Source organism: Pavona decussata, unplaced genomic scaffold, assembly GCF_977016875.1.
Source record: "Pavona decussata unplaced genomic scaffold, jaPavDecu1.1 SCAFFOLD_137, whole genome shotgun sequence".
Lineage (NCBI taxonomy): Eukaryota > Metazoa > Cnidaria > Anthozoa > Scleractinia > Agariciidae > Pavona > Pavona decussata.
Window position 1 is genome coordinate 2,478,596 of NW_028145550.1, and position 17,791 is coordinate 2,496,386.

At 38.5% G+C, this 17,791-nt stretch overlaps 1 protein-coding gene across 2 annotated transcripts; it reads left to right on the plus strand.

Moving 5' to 3' along the window:
• Positions 1-562: 562 nt before the first annotated feature.
• On the plus strand, positions 563-16,433 carry LOC146467310 (macrophage mannose receptor 1-like). 2 transcript variants are annotated; one of them, XM_085126083.1, is made up of 7 exons: positions 563-709; positions 12,048-12,309; positions 13,019-13,170; positions 13,371-13,412; positions 13,918-14,319; positions 15,086-15,649; positions 16,299-16,433. In XM_085126083.1, exons 1-7 carry the CDS (start codon positions 625-627, stop codon positions 16,301-16,303), a joined length of 1,512 nt encoding a protein of 503 aa, XP_084982209.1. In that variant the 5' UTR covers positions 563-624; the 3' UTR covers positions 16,304-16,433. The 2 variants fall into 2 exon arrangements, with proteins under 2 accessions (XP_084982209.1, XP_084982210.1); XM_085126084.1 differs by lacking the exon at positions 563-709 and adding an exon at positions 8,581-8,804.
• The last annotated feature ends 1,358 nt before the right edge of the window (positions 16,434-17,791 follow it).

Sequence of the window (17,791 nt, forward strand, 5' to 3'; positions counted from 1 at the left end):
CATTGTTGCAATAAAGGAAAACATTAGGCAGAGGCGTTTTGGAAAATTTAGGAGTGGTGGCGAATGTGGTCAACTTAATTGACGAAGTTAAGTGGTCTGGGAAAACAGAACCTAGCAAACGAATCAATGATAGCATTCTCGGGGCATGGAAGCTTTCTCGTGATGTTTTATCTAGATGCGTGAAAATTTTAGGGTGGATAAAACCTGTATCCCCATTTATCTTGTACTTGACACGCTATCCTTTAATTCTTAGAACAAGGGCTTTGTCTCTATATCACCTGACACCAAGTACGCAAGTCTTCTATTAGACTACAGACATTACATCACCGACTGTGTTTTTATTTTCCCATATTTATTGCTGTTGGTGCATGCAATGCGTAAATAGTTGTGAATTAAAGCTTTTGAAAGTTTTGCTAAGTAGAAGTTCCGTTAGCATATTGAACAACTCGAAAACAAAATTCCTCGAGTTTTTTTTTGTCACCGCCTCGCGCCTCCGGCGCACCTTAACAAAACACGCCCGGGACGACTACAGTGACACGATTATGGCAAGCGCATTTAAGAGAAATCCGTAGATTAGGTCCTCAATTCTAACACAGGATACGAAGGAAACCGCTTGTAAATACAATGCTTCAAAAGTCTGTACAAGGCATCCTGCTCGCAATTTTCGCGCTTTTGCGCTTCAGTTTGTCCCAAGAGTACGCTGGCTACAGTAAGTAAAACTGTCGACTTTTTTTAGCCCTTAGCTATTCTCGTCTAACCTTCCATTTAACATTCCTAAAATACTTAGTTCGAGTTGCAAAATATACAAAACGTCATCATTATCATGTTATCAAAGTGAGAAACTTCTGCTCCGCAGCGTTAACTGGCACGGAATATGATCACAATTTATTTGATGGTTTCAGCTCGACGCAGACTAGAACGTTTTTACAATGCGTTTCAAAATTTAAAAGATTGGACCATGCTAGAATTTGATTCCGTGAAAGTCACTGGTTATCCTTTTCTAGTCCTTTACAGAGTTATTTTGTTATGACAATCAGCGTTAACTGCACTTTGCTACAGTACAACGAAATAGTCACAAAAGCTGGAATCGCGTGCACGTGCCACTTTAATTTTAAGAGACCGAATCAAGACAAATCCTGAATTTATAAATCAATATAACCTCGACTTTCTACCGAAATCGAGCGTCACGGAGGGATTTTCGATCGCTAGTTTAGCAACATACCACACGGGAAATCTTTTCGGTATGAAAAGGGATCTTTTGTACATTGTTACTCATACGTTTTGCTAAGTTTAACGGACTCCCAATGCTGAGCTCGAATCTGTAGAGGTCAGCAAATCCAGTGTTCAAATGAATGAACACTGGCGAGGAGCCGAGTTCTGTTGTTTTCCGCCATTTGGCAAACTAACTGCCGTTGAAAGGCAAACGGAATTGACATAGAGGCAAGGAAACCAAAGCGGAAATGTTTTTCTGACAAGCTGGCTTTAGTTATTAAGCACTGACGGCCGGACAATAAAAAATATCCATTGTACAAACAAGAGAAGGTTAAGCCAGTGAAGGGATGTAAGATATCAAGTTATTTGGATGAATTTGACATTTTTTCTACGCCGATTTCAATTATAATGGGCAGTGTTCTTGAGAAGAATTGCGAGTGAAATCATCTTTCCCATGATCCCACGCACGAATACTTTGAAATCATATAAGTGACAGAGTGCGTGGGGCGTTGTGGGTGTCTCGCAATTTACTGTGTAGACACACACACACAGGTTACGGAAGTTTCCCGCCAAAATTAACTCGACCTCGTGGTCTCTTTAATTTGGCAGCCGTCCCACGGGTAAATAGAGTAGTTTTGATGTTTTAGCTTCACAGTGCTTTTTCTTTTTGTCGCATTTCAGTCAACTTATTCTTTACGTTTTGTGGTAAACACAAAGCTAAGTTTGTTCCATGTTTGCGTTCGTGACTTTGCCGAGCGGTATAATTTATTCGACAAAACTCTTTCCCTTTAATAAGCTTATATGATTGTAGCTGTGTCAGTCGCGCTTTTCGAAACCGATTGGTCTTAAATATGCACTCAAATTAAAATGCGTACCATGGACAGTTTGCATGGTATAATTATTAGAAATTCACTCCAAACAATGAGTTGTTCAAAAGTGCAATATTTTAACGACTTGACCTTGGGAATATATAAAATTCCTTGAACACTGGCCAGTGTTATTTTGGAGGACGGCTGAGTGCAACCCTGAATGCATCTCTTGTTTCTTGGAAACAACTTCTTATGCTGCAAACAGACCATTCATTAGAAGTGTCAAGGTTAATGTATTGTACGTACGTGCGTGCGTTCAAGCCAAGCACACAACTCGAAGTTTTATGGTAAACTTACTATCAACCTAAATCGAAATTATATTACTCTTTAAATGATTAGAAATCACGCTAGGTCACGGTTCTAAGCACTTTTAAAAATTACCGATACGAGTTGAAATGACGAGAATTCGGAATACGTCCTGTAGACGGAAAATAGTCAGACTATAGCTAAACAGGTTCTCATACCCGCGAACAGATTCTCTGAAAGCAACTTTTTAAACGATTTTTTCAAATTGCATTCCAGACGAATAAACAAATGCAATTAGAATTGTCTCAACCTGTATGATTTCATCAACAGTCGCTGAAATTAGAACAATCCTGTACAGGATAGCAAGCAGTACCACAGGAAGGTACTGGTCAATTGATGCCGTTATTTTGATATAGTCTGGTCGCATACGAACCTCAGCCGCAAACTCTATCAAAAAGGTGTTATAGGCAAGTAAAGTTTTGAGTTTGGAAGTGATCCCAATTTCATACATCTACGCATTTTCCGGGCGTCTGAATTTTATTAAGCATTGATTGATTGGATTACAAGGGATTAAGACCATGAAAACGCACACGTTCTGCTTTAAGTGAAGATAACTGTATCATTTTTACGCCTCTCAAAAATTGATGAACTTGACACAGAAAATGAAAAAAATTCTTATAAATTCGTCACTGGGTGCGAATGAAGTCCCACTAGGATGCCAGCTCACCACGGCGTTAAAAGTTTCCCCCAACATATTTTTACTAATAGGTTTAAGACAACATGAAAGATGCAAGAATGATGAAACAGCCGAAATATTTTGCAATTTTAGTGAAATTTATTAACTGCTCGAGAATCCTTTCGACTCTCAAGTCGTTTTTTGTAGTCCATTGCTGATCACGATCTAAAGAAAGATCCCGCTACAAATTCATTTGTTCCTGTTTTGTACAAGTGTAAATTGCTTCCTAAGTTCACAGAAGTCACAGAAATTTTTTCAGGTTTTCAGTTGTTATTCGTCAGTTGTTAGACACTTCAGTAAAGACAGGCAATGTGGAGTTCAGCTTCTGTCCTAACCGCTAACAACCATCTGTAGCAGTAAAAAATTGAGCACTTCGGCCCTAAATAGTCCATAAGGCCGACGGTACACTTACAGGTTTTGTAGCATGAAGCAACTAGGAGTGTTACAACCACCCCCCACCCCCCTTCTTTGGGTGTTATTAACTATAGCTGTTCTGTCCCCAATAGTCCTTTTTTCTTTTGTGTTTAACAATATATACAGACTGTACACCTGAATAGAGATCTTAAAAGGAACTAGAGTAAATGTTTTTGTCACAGAAAAGGAAACGACAGCGCCGCGCAGAGATCGGCTTCCTATTTTTCGATCGAAATCCAGCAATGTCTTAGCCTTGTGTTCACTTCAGTCCTACTTGAAGCATACATTTTCTCACTATTATTAAACCATCTGGTAGTTGCATTATTCGAAAGACTTTCCTGTCAAACTAGCTCGAGCTTACTCTTTCAAACTTTGGCCTGTTAAAACTTAACGACTTCAGAACCTGTGTGCACATCTCTATATCAGCTAAAAGCTTTGTCTATGGGCATGACTTGCACGTCAGATCAAACTTAGCACTTTTCATGCCAGTGTATTAGACATGAAAATCTGGCACAAATGGCTGTTTTGTCCCCCAATTATTTTGCAATTGATATACATTTTTAGACAGGCTAAACGCGTTACCGACAAAAAGAAGTTTTAAAATTCCATTGAATTTCCTGTGTTTTCTTGCTAGACGACCGCTTTGTCAGGCTAAGTTATTCTCCAGACATTTCGTAAAATATGCCCACAGGTAGCCCAAGCTCTATGATTTGTATTGACCTTTGTAACGTAGACATCAGCGTCACGTCAAGATGGTCGTTGCGTAATAGCGCCGAATTATAAGGGTTTGTATGGAGAAAAAAGTGTTCGAATTCCAAGGCAAAATTGAAATGATTGTTCAAGAAACATTTCTCACCTGAACTCCTCTGTTGTTCTTTTTGTGTCCTGCGTGGTTTCTAGGTCGATTTGAGGAGATTTAGTAGAGTTTTAGTTCCAATGATTCAGGTTTTGTACTAGATCTCTGAAGTGACACATGTTCCTTTTCTGAGTCTTGCGGATTATGTTTTGTTGTCCCTTTGAGTTCTAGGAGCATTTGACAAAAACGAAAGGTACCAGTGGTTTTAATTTGAGTCCAGGTTTGACACGAAAAGATAAAAATCAAGTGACATAGCCTAGTATCCGTAAACTTGTATGAACATTATAAATCAGTTAGTCAACTACGAACACACTACTAAAATAAATGACTGTGATTCCAAAAAAATAGAAATTCAGAAGCCCCTTTTCGTCAATCATTGGGCGTATAATAGAAAAGTACTTTCCTTTTTACGAGATCGAGCCTTGTTTTCATTAATTGATGAAGATAAATAATGTTTTTTGTTATATCAACAATCAGCCATGCAATTGGGTCATTGGGCGTGCGCATGCTCAGTGCTCAAAGTTGGCTCGAAGCCTCCATACACAAAAGTAAGTAAAGACAAGTCATATGCTTAATATTTCCGGTTTAAATTAGACCTGCTTAACATAATCCTTATAAACCGCTTACATAAGATGAGAAGAAGCATTTATAATTCTCGGATAAAAATCTCTTAAACCAATTATCGAAGTCACGAAATGCCTCTTTCAATAATATCTTATCAGTCACGCTATTTTTAGCCAAGTATTAACATTGTTTCAATGCTTAAATAAAGATACGTACAGTTTATCAAGAAATGTCATCGCTTTTCTTATGTATACAGTGTAATTAGCTTTTAAAGGGCCGAACTGAAAAAAAAAAAAAAAAAAGAGATACTATTGAGGTTTGATTTGATTTTACCGGCGTTATTCTCAAGTTCCCTTGTTCATGGTGCATGTAATAATAATAATAATAATAATAATAATAATAATAATAATGATGATGATGATGATGATGATGATGATGATGATGATGATAATAATAATAATAATAATAATAATAATAATAATGATAATAATAATGATAATAATAATGATAATAATAATAATAATAATAATAATAATAATAATAATGATGATGATGATGATGATGATGATGATGATGATGATGATAATAATAATAATAATAATAATAATAATAATGATAATAATAATGATAATAATAATGATAATAATAATAATAATAATAATAATAATAATAATAATAATAATAATAATAATAATAATAATCGAGGATAACAACGTCACAAAAAGTGGTTTTCAGAAGGGTCCTCGAATCATGACAAGAACTAAGCTAAAACTAAAGACTAGCTAAAAAAGAAAACATTAAATAGATAAATCAGCATTATACAGGCCACGCTTATAAACAGTAAGAGACGCCGCTTCCCTTAGAGAGGTTTCTAGTCTGTTCCAGATGTTGGAGGCAAAATTAACTTAAAATCAATGACCCCATCTTCTATTGACACTGGACTTGCGAATGTCATTTCTCGACCTAGTGTAAAAACCACGAAAATCACCATTGACGGAGACGTGGACCGGGTGGCAGAAATAGGTCGAAATATGATACTTTGAGCAAGCTTTTTCAATTCTATTTTTGACGGTCGATTTGAGAAAATTGATCGGACAAACAAAACTTATTACGCTCGACCTGTGGTTGTAGCTCTCCCACAAACGATGTAAACGTATTATTAGAGTGCTTTCATCTGCCACAAATGGCCTGCCAGATCAGTTTGGCTTGTGAAGGGAATGTGCAGTTTTGAAGGCTGTGCATTAGAAAAATGAAATGCCACGTTTACTATTTAAGAAATATCGTGCAAATCGTGCACCGTCCCACCTGTATGCTTAGCGGAACGACTAGGCGGTAGGCCAATCCGAATTGTCTAAAACAGGCGATATTACGTAATCGGTGTAAGCAGACCGTACACCAGACAGAGCAGCTGTATATATAGCGCCACTGAAAATCCAATAAAATTAGCTAAATTAAAACATAATTAATAACTTAGGCACGGGAGCTGAGATCATCACGAGCCCACAACACGTGAGTCAACAGTGGCACGATAATGAATTTCACGGGGGAGGTACTTAGTGGATGTTTGGGTAGGTGGCAGGGGATGCCACAGGGACTCTGAAACCCTCATCCTGTACCTATTATTTTGTAGCTTCACACTCGCGGCAGTCGTTTTTAAGGGAGTGCTATACCTCTTTGTGGGGTGGAGAGTAATATGACGCCTCTAAACCGGAGAGGATGGACTATATCTATGTTCAGATGCAGCTGCATTTTACAACCCTTTTCCAGTCTTGAAAACAACAATCTCTTATCTGTTTCAAACTCTCTTCAGACTTTAAAATTCTTATTCTTGACCAAATTCTTCATTCCACTAATCAGTTTACCGATAGATGATACCGTACTCTTGGTCAAAAATGTCTCCTTCCCTTCCTCTATCCCAGAGTGAACTGCTTGTAAAACCCTTCACTAGGGATACATAACCATACAGCTTATAATGTCGGTAACCCCTCCTCTCCTCCCCCACTTTGGAATTTCACTTTGAGTTCAACCTCACGTGTCATGTAATTTAGATAGCATTCTCTCACAGGAACAAATAACGTCTGTATAGGTGGCAACATGGCCCTTAACACAGGCTTCCAAGTTCACGGATTCTTTAGTGAAACAAAATGATTTGAGTGTTACAGAGTTTGTGGTGATGCGTGGTCGTTCTCTTCTTTAAATTCCTGTAATATTAATTAATATGTTTGGCTGTGCAACTCAAGAAGTTTTGTCATTAATTTCGTCTGTTTAAATAAACCATTTTCTGTTTGCGTGAAGTCAGTCTTAAGTACTTGTTAATTAAAGTACCATTTTCAAGTGTTATTCCTCGGATGAAAGTTATCGAGTTCTTGAAATAGCAAAATATATCTCCCAAAACAAACAAGGATGCTTCTAGAAGATAACTCTCTATGACCTCAAAAAATTCTCATTAGTTTCGTATACTCTTTTCTTGTCTTCTTCACAATTACACAAGTACAATTGATTCACTCTTCAGTGTTTGTGCATCATCCTGATGCCTCAGCAAGTCTACAGTGCCAACAGGCCTTGGATTCCACCTCTAGTGGCAGAAAATAAAAGGGATTTACATCGGCAGGACTTGCATTTTAAAAATCAAATCGTCTGTTGCTCGGTTAATACTTGACTGTCTAGTATGTAGTTCCTCATGTTTCCCGAAATGCTCACCGAGCTACTCTGCCCAAACAGATTATGATCCGCAGAGCAAAAATGACATAAGCTTAGGTGATTCGGAAAAAAAATCCAAGAACTTGTATATTATAAAAGTCTTGTCAGCCTTACGGGTTGTTCTAATCGAAGAAAAGGTTTCCCGCTGTCACGTGAGTTATTTTAGTCTTTGTGCTTACAGGTACGATTTCAATTCCGACCGGGAGACGCCTCCTTCCTCCTGATTCCGACATAACGTAACTTGTTTTTCACAAAAATAGCTGTCATTGTTGTCCCTCTTCTAGATAGTGTAAGACGAAAAACATGTCTTCGCACCTACAGGGGCAAATTGACAAGAGCAAGTGGAGAATTACAACTATGTAGACTATCTCTTTTTTCATCAAAACCAACAACAACTGCCAGCGGTCAATACTGACCAGAGATTTCACTGAACAAGTTCTACCTTGGCTTTTCCAAGGGAGCTTTTAACTCTCAAACCTGACTGAAGGCTGGTCTGACCAGCGGAAACATTGTTTTCAAATATATTTACCCGTTATATCAGCTTTGCAGTAGTCCTTTGACTTCTTGTACTTTATTTATCAAGTTTAGCCGATTAGAGATCTCTTCATGTGAGATCCAACGTTGACGACTAGCAGGATCTTCGTCCGAGGGGTTTTTGCATTTTATTTGGTTGTTTGAACTCTCACACCCGTTTCAAATTACAATAGATGGTTATTAAAGTATAGCCAAACACTAAATTTAGAAGAGAAAAGGTTTATTGAAAACTTATGTTAACGAGGAGGTAGATAAAAGAATTCATGAATGACAGAATACGTGCTATCTCTGGCAATCGTTTATCATTTTTTTTTTCTACAGGTCGTATAGGTTGAAATGTTTCAAAATGTTTAAATAGGTCGGCTCTATTCTTGGACATATTTCAGCTGTCCATGTTTGAGATCTTTAGCGACATTATGCCTGCAAAGTAAATTCTATCAGTCATTCGATCGCCGAAGGGATTAAGTTTCCTGCCGAAGAACTATTTAACCCTAAACCCAAAGCTCTATCCTGCAACTTATAGACTTTTACCTCTGTTGCCAAGTGCCGGGCCGTACGTTGGTGTGCCCAAATTTATTCATTGTTTACCTCAGTCGGATGGTCATGGTTTTAATCTCCTCCCTGTTGTTTGTTTTCTTCTGTTCATCTGTCTCAGCGGAAACTAAAGGATTTCGTAAGTTTAATTTACCTTGCCTGATTTTTTTTTATCAGTTTAGAAACGTTACGTAAGCATTGATCATGAGTAGTGAAAACGAGCCTTTTTTCCCTACTAGAAGTGCTTATGAAATCAGAGTACAACTTCTGTAAGTTCTGTATACCTGTTTCTTCCTAAGTCACTAAGTATATATAGAATCACTCTTAACAGAATAATTAACTTCGACGCAGGAAAGTAATGCTCAGAAGTTTCCATTTAAATGTTGACACTGAAAGGATTTTAATGCACAGGTCTAAAGGATTAAATCACATTAACACCATTGATTTTGTAGCCCAAAATGTGTCTGTCTTAAAAGTATTTTCAGACGGTAGATTTAACGCTCGCCATAAAAGTTCATTTAACAGATATGGAGAAAACGCATAGTCAGATTGTCGAAAAGCTCGTTCAAGCAAATATTGTTGTATACAAATAACGGGTTCAACGTTTAGTTTTTATGAACTACAGGCAACAACAAAACTACACAAATCGTTTCAATAACTTTTGCTTGAAGCAGCCGGAGACACCCAACGTTAACGGGTCATTTCGTTGGAATATGCGTTCGAAAGGCCTTCAACGCTTCAAAGCTTCCAATTGAGTGTTTTCATTGGCACTAGTCACCTCAAAATTTTAGGGCATTGGAAAAAATAACTCGGAGAGGTAAATCGGACGTTCACAGAGCAAAATAACGGGAGCTAACATTTCTGTTATGACAACAGCAGCTTGCAAAATTAAGGTTGCGTTCGATTGACCATATTCCGGAATAAAAATAAGCGGAGCTGCTAGATATGTCTTTTAAAGTACATTTGGGAAGATATTTGAGCACATTTTCGCTGATACGTGATAATTTGAGACATTTTGTATACTCCAGTGACTCCAAAAACATCTTATGAGGGATTACGTGTCATCTTCGTTTGTATTCCTATTCCAGAATAGGGTCAATCCAACGCAACCTAAATTTTCAACTAAAGCATCCGAACACTGAGATCAGACTGTTAGTATTAACTTACAAGAAATGCCTTTAAAAGGTCATAAACGATTTGGAAACACAGGGAATTACATTTTAAGTGTTTTGCTTTCGGTAGCTAAGTTATTTTATTACATCTCCTGATTATCTCGCTTTCCTTCTTTTTTTCACAAACATACTAGGCTTAATGAACAGCTATAATGTTTTTGTTTTTTTGTCTGTTTGTCTGAAACATAACGATTTAATTAACCCAGCGCAAATAGAAACAACTACCTGCAGGTTTAGTCTAATTGTATTCGTTATTCTTTGGTGTGGTTGTTCTCCTCGTCGGGTGCCCCTGTTAAAGCTTGGAGAATTCGTAACGAAATTTCTCATCATATCGACTGTGCTTTGTAACTTCTTTTTGTATTCAACTATCTTAAAAATATTAACTACAACATAATTTGATCACATTTGCAGCGACACTATGTCCCAAACCATATGTTTTTAGGATAATGTATGTTCCTCTTATGTAAACTACGTACATGGGTGATGATTGACGTTTTGACAATCCACCCGTGGATCACATTGATTTCATATTTCACCCCTAATCGACGAGAAAAGAAGTTCTTTCATATAAAACATCAAACAGTAATGTGACTCTAAACCCGTCTGGCAAATGTTATCACCTTTGTTGGAGGTCTCGACAACAACAGTAACGCCTTCGAGCACTGAAAATCTGCTCTCTTCATTAAGTCGCTACAAACGAACAACGCCCATGTATGACGAGAATTTGCAAAGCACATGTGTAGTTCAGACGTTAAATAAAAGTTTTTGAAAAAGGATTGATATGAAGAAGTGCTGTTGCTTTATCGCAATAGAACTAAAATGTAAGACATGGCTTTGACAATTAGTCCACTTGCTCAGATTCAAGGAGTGACGGTATGAATCTTGATCTTGACAATGTTCAAACGACCTTTTTTTCGATCGAAACGCGCAACAATTTGCTTTTCTGTGCTTTGCGTTAAAGAACCATTGTACCAGCTCGTTGCAATATGATCAGCAAGTGACATATAAATAACACATGCACATTCTGCGGGAAACAGTCAAGGATTGTAACCTTTAACTTTGCAAGATGATTCTACTTTGGCATAGATTGTAGACTACCACCTTCAGTGATGCTCATTAGCTCATCATCAAGATTAAAAAAAGTCAGTCAAATATAATTTGATGCAATAAGTGGGGAAATTATAATCATCTGTGTGAGTGTTGTCCTGAGAGGAACCGTATGAGGTGACATTGACTGACTTTTGGAGAACTTGATGGGATTATTCAGAGTCATTATCAGAGTCTTCACCGCCGCTTCCGCTCAGTTATCGAAACGTCAGTCATTGTTACTTCAAAAAGTCCTTCTCACGACTATACTCACCCGGATGATCATAAGTTACCTACTTAGTAATGACATGACTCCTGGGTTCACACCATTCACACATAATTTGATGCTCAAATGTGTGACTGGGATTGAATCAAAAGAAATTTCGTTACAAGCTGTGTTTGCAGATCAAGTGATTTATGAAGGGTGGCGGTGGAGTCCCCCGCGCCCTGTGATTTATATTTGAATGCGTACCGAGAACCTACAGGATTCTCCTTTAAATAATGTTTCGTAAATTTCCTTTCATTTCGTTTCCTTTTTTTTTTCACGACAAAGAATCATCAGAAACGATCGCTCCATTAACCAATTTGACTCCACTGAGTTTCCCATGAGCAATAGTTAACAGGGCGTATACATCTCCTACTTTTCTCCCTGAGTCGAGGACCGGATGAGTGTAGTTAGGCATATAGACTTATTAACTTTATAGCGTGCATCCCCTGGCAAAGATACAACATCTGATAGTCTTCAAAAAACGGGTTGCTTTCATTGTATTTGTTTATCTTATGTTTAACCCTTTTTTTTAATTCAATTTTGACCTTAAAGTCGAACTAGTAAACTGAGAATTCAAAATGCCAGTTTTATGACTTAAGTTGTTGGCATTAGATCTTTTTCCCGGGATTCTTGGTCTAATAGTTTCTCTTGTAACTTTGATGTTCTTCGAAGCTTTGATTTCTACGCTAAAATATTTTTTAAAAAGATGCAATTTGCGTGGACATGCAACTATTAGCAGGCAAGAGTTTATCCTTGAAAAGTTCCTATTGCGGTTCCAATATCAGATTTTCGTCTTAACGATGAACTTCTGTAGAAGTGTTATCATTGAAGAGTGTTAAACGGATTTTGTTTGCAGTTTTTGAGAACGGAGAATACTCTTACAAAGTCGTACTCTCCAGCGATGACAGCCGAACGTGGTTCGAAGCTGAGGAGATTTGCCGAGAGTACGAAGGCGGACATCTCGCGAGCGTTACTGACGAGGCCGAGAACTCCTTTCTAAACGAAAAGATTCAGTTAATTAGCCACTCGCCCTCTGAACCCGAACAACTTTGGATTGGAGCTAAAGATGAAGAGCAGTTCGGAAAGGCTTATCAGTGGGCAGATGGACTCAAGTTCCAGTGAGTGTCTTGTTGTTGTTGTCGTTGTTGTTGCGCGTTTTGTATTGCACCGTAGTAGGGAGTGACAATTCCGTGAAAGCGCGCGCAATCTAATAGAATTTTCGTCAGTTTGAAAGGAAGGAAAATTTGTCTTCGGCATGTTCGGACTCTCATGAGCCTACCCTTCAATGGTCACCTTCCGTGATTTGAGAGTGTTATTCCTTCCTGCGTTGTAAATGGCGCTCTTACCCAACTGAGACAACTGAGTATGTTCCATTTCTGATTAGTTTTTGAAGGCAGACCAACTGTTTCAAGGACCTTTCTTTACATCACAGAAACGTTGAAAGCCACAAAACATTCAGTGCAATTCCGGCCATCTTTAATATTGGCACTCTTTATCCCGACAGTGTTAATCAAGCACTTTAGATTCATCTTATTAGTTCATGTTTTCATGCATGTTAACCATGGTCCCACCAATGGGGTTGCTTACCCTTCTGAGCAAGTTAATCTCCTCTAACCCATTGGTCCCTGATTCAATCTGACGTCTGTTCATCCTATCAACTTAGTTAATAATAAATAAATAAAGTGATCCACCGGCCCCATCCGACGCAGTACCACAGTTTCTTTGGAAACTCAGTCATCACTTTTAAAATATTTGACTAAGAGTAACTTGACTGTAAGAGAGCACTCTTGAAATTTCTTTTGTTCATATACCATGTTTCTATATTAGGTACAGCGCGGCTTTCTGGGCACCCGGTGAACCCAGTAGGGAACATCAGGATGAATATGAGATCTGTATCGCGCTCAAGTCCACTGGAGACCTGGCTGATTGGATTGATGCTGACTGTTACGAGCCAAAGGGATACATCTGCAAAATTGAAGGTAAGCTACAAGTTTGAAGAGTTCTCGTTCAAATATTTTTTATAGGTTTTAAAAGAGCATTGAAAAGTCCATGAAGTATAGAAATATAACTATCTTTATTTAAAAGAACTTACCGCTGAAGACATCAAGCACGCCTGTTTGGTATTGTGTGGTAAAAATGAACTTCAATGATCACAATTTTGTAATGTGTCATATCACAGGTGTTCCGCGAAGACTTGTGGACCGCAAGAGGTTCGGTTATGGTAAGTTACCATTGAATAAACTTCTTATCCCTATGAATGAGAAACAGCCGTGGGATATCAGCAATTATTATAAGGTATCTCGTCCTGACCGTTGTTTAGAGATCCTGGCGTTTCCCTAGGATCTTCAAGATTGATCGCTCGGTCCCATTCTCCGCTTTACGTTTTCCTTTTTGGTCAGTTAAAGGGAGGGCTCGTCTCCAAGGCTTTGCTGCTTGTGGCTGTTCACTGCTTTCCGATTTAGAAGATAACATCCCGTGAGAAAGCCTGAAAGGCCCTCATGTGGATTGAAAATGGTGAACAAAAGTTGGTAAGCGTAACAAATCGTCGGGAGGGTCTGTGACCAACTGAATTCCTCCGCCCAAAATAACATCCCCTTACCGGCAAACTGACTTTATCATTCGCCTTAAAGAAACAGAGAAAAACAAAACAAAAACATTTGTGTATCCGTGTCGAGGATCAGCTTGTTCTGAATATCAGTTATTCTTGTTTTTTTTTCTTATTCTAGAGTTTGACAGCGGGCGCTACATCTACAAGTTCGTGTTCTTACAGTACGAAATGCTGACGTGGCCTGAGGCAGAAATTTACTGCCGTGACAAGGAAGGCGGTCACCTGACCAGCGTGCGTGATGCAAAAGAAAGCAACTATATAAAGAAGCACCTGCGCATGCTCAGATATTACTTTGGATTCTCCAAGATGTGGATAGGAGCCTCGGACCTTTATAACGAGGGCCATTTTAACTGGACCGATGGCAAGCCCTTTACGTATCAGCGCTGGATTCCAGGGGAGCCCTCGGGTCGTCACAGGGGCAAGGAGGAAGACTGTGCTGTGATAACCGCTGACCCTCACTGGGGGAAATGGAGAGATGAATACTGTCTAAATCATTTGCCTTTTATTTGCAAAATCAGAGGTGGGTTAGCACGTGCATAATTAAAAATTCAGGTTCCCTAGATCGAGTTGCACATTTAATACTTACACGGCAAGCTAGAGTTTTGACCCGAATCAGCTTTCAAAGTTAGTCTAAAGTTGATAGAAACCGGAAGAAGTGCCTTATTTTTAGCTATTTTGCTGGTTAGTTCTTCAATTTTCCTTGTACGCGCTCCGATCTCAGGCAGTCTATCGAAATTATTAGAAACTTCAAGATCATTGGATAACGGAATTCCAGAGTTTTGATTGGCTTAACGGCCGTAGGAAACATGCTCGAAAGTTTGTGTCCATTAAAGTGTCTTTTGGTCGTTGTAGTAAAATGAAATCAAGAGGATAGAGCAATGTCTCTTGGTCGTTCTAAATAAACCAATTATTACACTCGCGCTTGCTCTGTATGGGATGGTTAAAGACCAACACGGCACTACGCGCCTCGTTGGCTATCTATCATCTCATATCCAATGAGCGCCAGAGTCCATTCGTGCAGACATTCAATCTTCTTAAACAATGATATTGGCGCCAACCAGTGGAAGAACAATCATTGCCCTAACAAGAACAAGATTTCAAAACAGCCACTTTTTGTCTTGGACAAAAGCTGATGCCCGAATTTTCTTAATCCCACAACACTGATAATACGATCAAATCATTGTGGCCGTATCAACGAGTTCCACTGCATTACCTTTCTATCACTGATCTTTAAAAGTGTCTAAAACTTCCCTTATTTACATTGCGTCTGTTTTCTTCTCGACTAGTTTGCAACCAACGAGCAGATATCGCCTTTATCGTCGATTCATCTGGGAGTGTTAGGATCAATGGATTCCGACAATCCAAGGAGTTCATCAAATTCGTCCTGCGGCGGTTCAAAATCTCCGAGAGCGACATTCACGTGGGACTTATGCGCTTCTCAAGTCGCGCAACTACCATTTTTGGTTTTGAAGAATACTTCACACACGACGAAATCTACGACGCTATAGACAGAATGAAGTTCGTTAAAGGCGGAACGAGGACTGACCGGGCTCTGAGGCTGGCAAGAAATAAGCTATTCCTCGAAAAACCTGCCGGCATGTCCCGCCCAAACATCCCCAAATTCTTGGTCCTGATGACCGATGGTATCTCGACACACCCGAGAATCACAGCTATGGAGGCAGATCTTTTGAAGAAACAGGGAATTCATATCATAGTGGTGGCCATCGGTCGAGCAATCTATTTGGAAGAGCTTCTATCTGTAGCTTCCACTCCCCGTAACGTCGTCTCTGTCACTTCGTTTGCAAAACTGAAAAGAATCGTGGCTATTACCAAGGAGAAGGTTTGCGGAGGTAAGTTTCACAATTAATTTTATTTCTAGCCCCTGAAATGGCAGTCAGGCAGCTATCTATGGTGAAACAGAGAGCAAGGAATATTCATTCCTACAAATCACATAAGATATACTACCTGATTGGTTCTCCGGCTACTCATAATTTCGTACAATAAACCATCGTTACCTTATATTGAATACCGGCGTTTTGAAAACAAGGAGGAAAATTTCGAATTTCTTCTGTTTGTTGTTGGTTCTCGTCCTTGCTCTGCGAAGTTTTTTTCTTGCTTCTCCATTTTTCCCCTCTCGGCAAAAACCATCAATTGCAAATTCCAAATCGATCGGATAAGATTAGTCATAAGGTTATTGAGAACATGGGCTGTAGGAAAAATGCCAGTTCGACTAAATCATGGTTAATTTGTCTCAAATAAAGTCAAATTACACTCACACGTTTTCGTGAAGGACTGTTTTTCAAGCTTTGTTTACAAAATGTTGGGTAGAAACACAGGACTACTTCACCGTGAAGTTAATTTGACTTTATTTATATTTAGTCGAAGTGTTCCTATAGCTCATGTTAAGAGAATGCCTTCTGTACTAATAAGTATTGTTATTAACTGATTAACCCAAATGAATAGAACTGATTACGTATTTTTTTTATATTGATCCTTCAGATTGAAATCACGACAATGAAAGGTGTGGAGCAAAGCACTGAATCGCTTGATGCTCCATAGTCCAGAAAGTATAAAAGTGGCGGACACCTTAGTTTCAAGAAATAACAGTCGCAGATAACTCCCTCGAATCTTGTATCATCAAAAAAGCGAGAATTTCAGTTGTGACTAAACGCATTGAGAAAACTGAACAAATTAGGAATTAATTAATGTTATACGTAGCCTGAATGTGTTTAACTTACTTTTAAGTTATATGTATATGCCAGGACAAAGTCCTTATGGGCGCCATTTTAACGTTTTCAACTCTCGGGAATAAAGGAGTTAAAAAATTAATGTAGCCCCGTAATCAGCATTTTATCCTGAGGATGAGTATATTGTAAGAATAGCACTTCATATAAATGTCGTCTTGCGTGGTTTCAAGGCAGGTTTCGCTCGTTGTTGCTCATGAATTCACACACAACTCAATTTCGTGGAATAATACCGCTGCTGTGATGGTTGATCTTGCGGTCAAATATTTTGGTTGAAAAAGATTTTCAAACGAGGCGAGAGGGTCAGTAAAATGCACAAATGCACATGCAAATGACCAAATTGCCTTTATTGTATGAAAAACCGCTGAAGACTGTAATAACAGTTATTATTGAATGTTGTGCACACATAAAATTAATACGTATATATATATATATAAATAACATGTTTAGATACATACAAAGTATGCCAAAAACGAAATTGTAAATTCCGAGAATAAAATAAATGTTACTTCGCAATTTTTATTGCTTCGGGAGAGTGCTCCTACTCGTAGTTTTTACAGTGCAACGCGCCTTATCGTGGCCACCCAACAAACTTTTTTTTACCAGTTAGCCAATCAGGATAAGCGAAATTGATTAACCGTTACGCCTCCTTTATGGCTAACGTGTAAAAAACGTTTGTTGGGTGGCCAAGGTAGGGCGCGTCGCACTGTAAAAAGTTTCGCCGTGCTACGTATCGTACATAGGCAATAATTCTCTCAAAAAATTTGTTTGCTTTGTCTTTTCAAATTAGCAATTTGTTTTTCAGTGTAACTACTCAGCTCGTTTAGTTCTTAGTACTAAGAGTAGTTTTTTTGACTTAATTAAATTAAATTTTATGCTCTTATTAACTTTATGATTGTGACAAGTTAAAGTGTCTGTGATTGAGTTCCCCTTGCCTACTAAGCTGGAACAAATGTTTTGTCACTGCTTGCTCTCTTTTCCCAAGTGTTTCTAAATTATTATTTTTATCCATCTTAAAGGGCCCTAGTCAGCCACACCTTTGTTTTTGTTTATACGCGAGAGTTTGGCTATTATATTTTATTCGGAGCATGTCAAAATGAACGAAATCACTGTGAAACTACTAAAGATAATGAAACATACTTTCAGGAACACAACTTACAGTAAAGCAATAAGATTTCGCTTCACCATGCAATATCAATAATTTCGATGGCATCGAAAATGGCGGAGGCTGACTAGGGTCCTTTAAGG

Excerpts from the sequence above, each read along its gene's own strand:
- LOC146467310 (XM_085126083.1), top strand. The coding sequence starts at position 625 with ATGCTTCAAAAGTCTGTACAAGGCATCCTGCTCGCAATTTTCGCGCTT. Across the intron at positions 710-12,047 it reads CCAAGAGTACGCTGGCTACA|TTTTTGAGAACGGAGAATAC; the intron begins GTAAGTAAAACT and ends TTTTGTTTGCAG. Across the intron at positions 14,320-15,085 it reads TTTTATTTGCAAAATCAGAG|TTTGCAACCAACGAGCAGAT; the intron begins GTGGGTTAGCAC and ends CTTCTCGACTAG.